Source organism: Cebus imitator, unplaced genomic scaffold, assembly GCF_001604975.1.
Source record: "Cebus imitator isolate Cc_AM_T3 unplaced genomic scaffold, Cebus_imitator-1.0 Scaffold598, whole genome shotgun sequence".
Lineage (NCBI taxonomy): Eukaryota > Metazoa > Chordata > Mammalia > Primates > Cebidae > Cebus > Cebus imitator.
The window spans coordinates 417,247-420,668 of NW_016107913.1; the positions used below are offsets into that span (position 1 = coordinate 417,247).

At 41.4% G+C, this 3,422-nt stretch overlaps 1 protein-coding gene across 1 annotated transcript in view; it reads right to left on the reverse strand.

The window, feature by feature from the left end:
- Positions 1–524: 524 nt before the first annotated feature.
- Positions 525–3,422, reverse strand: part of LOC108294709 (zinc finger protein 583-like) — a 9,061-nt gene continuing 6,163 nt past the window's right edge. The window contains exons 2-3 of the mRNA XM_017516630.2: positions 1,526–1,652; positions 525–953 (exon numbers count right to left, since the gene is read on the reverse strand). Coding sequence (XP_017372119.1) covers positions 634–953; positions 1,526–1,646 — 441 coding nt within the window. The 5' untranslated portion in view covers positions 1,647–1,652 and the 3' untranslated portion in view covers positions 525–633. The remainder of the gene's footprint in view (positions 954–1,525; positions 1,653–3,422) is intronic.

The window sequence follows — 3,422 nt, forward strand, 5'->3', positions numbered from 1 at the left end:
GTGGTATAGTCTACTTTATGGGAACCGCTTATGAATCTATTCTAGCTTTCTAATCAGATGGTACATTTCTTAATAGTTTATTCACTTTATTTCCCCTAAATTTATGTAAGACTGATGTGAGTCTTAAATAAATTAAACATCGGCCAGGTGCGGTGGCTCACGCCTGTAATCCCAGCACTTTGGGAGGCTGAGGTGGGTAGATCACTTGAGGTCAAGAGTTCACAACCAGCCTGGTCAACACGGTGAAATCCCGTCTCTACTAAAAACACAAAGATTAGTGGTGGTGCACACCTGTAGTCTCAGCTATTTTGGAGGCTGAAGCAGAAGAATCACTTGAACCTGGGAGGCAGAGGTTGCAGTGAGCTGAGTCCATGCCGTTGCACTGCAACACAGCCTGGGCAACACGAGTGGAGCTCCGTCTCACAAAATAAAAATAAAAATTAAACATCAACGCATTTTGGATAAAGAGTAAATGAATAAAGCATCAATTACTGAATAAAGAAAATAAATTTTAAAAAGGGAATAATTTACTAAATATTAAGTATTCAATTCATGTTTTTCCAAAATATATTTTATAAGTGACAATATTTACACAGGTCTAAATGACAAGGATAAGCAGGGAAAGAATTAGACTTAATGTGTAGGTAAAGAGGATGAGCATGGGGAAGGAGGATTCCTACCTACCTCACTAAGAGGGGAGAGAGAGAAGTTATTTTTCTCCCTGGGTCTCAGGCCTTCCTTCTCTCCCTCTTCAGGCCTCATCCTGGGAGCAGTAGTTCCCAGCAAAAATATCCAAGATGCTGCTGCGAAGCCAGCTGGCTGCCGAGCCTCCCCTCTGCTCCTAAGCTCCCACTCACCTGGGCAAGGTCCTGCTGTCATGCCCCTGTTCACCAGCCAAGGCTGGTTTTCCTCTTCCAATAAGGAGATCACATCTGGCTTTAAAATGGAAAGTCCTACATGCAAAAGAAGAAATGAAACAGGATCAAGCTGGAGGGTGGCAGAATTCAAAGCCAGCTTTTGGTCACCAGAGAAGAGAGACTGGCTGGGCACAGTGGCTCATGCCTGTAAGAAATTCCAGGGTTTTGGGAGGCCGAGGTGGTAAGGTCGCTTGAGCCCAGGAATTTGAGAGCAGCCTGGGCAACATGGTGAAACTCTGTCTCCACAAAAAATACAAAAATTAGTACGTGGTCCCAGCTACTCAGGAGGCTGAGGTGGGAGGATCACTTGAGCCCAGGAGGTTGGAGTCTGTGGTGAGTGAGCTGAGATCATGTTGCTGCACTCCAGTCTGGGTGACAGAGCGAGACCCCATCTCAAAAAGAAAAGAGACGATCATGAGAATAACAAGAGGGAAGTATGCAAGTCTTCTAAGGAATGTGTGCAACAGAGATGCCTTTTCCACAACCACCAAGTACAGACTTCCTTCAGTAGTGGGAAGCAGAAATTCAGACAACCCCCAAATTCACAAGGATGAAGGCAGAACTTCTGAAGGGTGGATACTGAATCATCTGCAAGTAAGTATCCTTACTGACTGAGACCAGATTGCTGTAGTTCTCCAGCATCACACATCTGTACAAGTGCCTCTGAGTAGCATCCAGGAAGTCCCATTTCTCCCGAGAGAAGTCCACGGCCACATCCTTGAATGCCATCAATCCCTGAAAAAAGCCAACATATACGTTATCAAGTGAAATAAAAGACAAGTTTTCATGACGGAGAGAGAGATGGAAAAAGGCCTTATAGAAAGGGATAGGTGCGGTGGCTCACGCGTATAATCCAAGCACTTTGGAGGCCAAGGCAGACGGATCACCTGAGGTCGGGAGTTCAAGACCAGCCTGACCAACATGGTGAAATCTTGTCTTAAAAAAATAATAATACAAAAGAAAAAAAAAAAAAGGAAAGGGATAGACGTAGGCTGAGGCTAGAGGCAGGAGTGTTGGGGGGATCAGAGCAAGGACCTCTCCCTCCGTATCACTGTCAAAACAAGCCTTTCCAGATGGAAGGGCTGGGAGTGAACAAATATGGTGAAATGAGGTTTCCCTAGCAGATGAAACAGCAAAAAACACACAGTTTCAAGGAAAGAAACCACAAACCCATGGCCTCCATCCATCTTGTCTTAAATTATATTTCTACCTTTAAAGTACAATTTGCACATGACATAATAATTTCATGGGGACTCAGTTTCATCCCTAAGTCAGAATATGAGATCACAAGCATTTTTTTTTTGTCAAGATAAATATTAAGTTTTTTATTGCTTGGTATATACAAGATAAGTGGTATGCCTTATGGTCATAACTGAATTAACCATTATTATACTTTATATTTTAGACATTTAAAATTTCCCAGATTTCTCAAGGTCTTCGCAGATAAAACTTATTATCTGGGTATCCTATCACATCAAATTAAAAAACTCAGTGGAAGAGATCAAAGCTTTCTTATGTGCATACCTGTATGGCAATTCGTCTGAGGTTTATTAAGCAATGATTTTGTAAATGAAGGTTTTCTTGTTTCCCTTGAGGGAATGTGCTCTATCTGCATTCTTGGCTGAAAACTGGGCAAATAAAAGGAGAACACAGACACACTAAACAGAAAACACATAATGATAGAATAGACCTATCCCTAACAATGTAAATAATTTTATTTAATGTAAAGTGGATAATATAACAAAAGGCTAAAATTGCCAGACTATCCTTAAAAACAAAACTCAACCAAATGCTGTTTACAAAAGACACCCTTAAAATATAAGGATAGAGAAAGACTGAAAATCAAAGGATAGAAAAAGCCACAGTATGTAAATACCAACCCAAACCCAGCAGGTTTAACTACAGTAATATCAGACAAAATAGACTCATGTTTACTAATTACTGTTGCCTTAAATAGGAATATTTTATAATAGTAAGGATGTCAACTCAACAGGAACACCACAAATCTGCATGTATTCAGTCATGTAACTTCAATATATATAATATAAAAATTGGCATAAGTGAAAGAAAAAATAGACAAAATGCAAAGACAGAAATTTGGCACAACTGCATAGCAAATTTAAGTAAAAAAAATCAGTAAAGACTAAAGGTTAAACAGACACATGTAGAACACTAAAGTCAAATGACAGGATTCACAATCTTTTCAAGTGCAATTGAAGTATTTACCTAAATTGGCCATCTCCTGGGCTATAAAGAAAGGCTTAAAACTTTCAATAAGAGCCGGGCGCGGTGGCTCACGCCTGTAATCCCAGCACTTTGGGAGGCCGAGGCGGGTGGATCACGAGGTCAAGAGATCGAGACCATCCTGGTCAACATGGTGAAACCTCGTCTCTACTAAAAATACAAAAATCAGCTGGGCATGGTGGCGCGTGCCTGTAATCCCAGCTACTCAGGAGGCTGAGGCAGGAGAATTGCCTGAACCCAGGAGGCGGAGGTTGCGGTGAG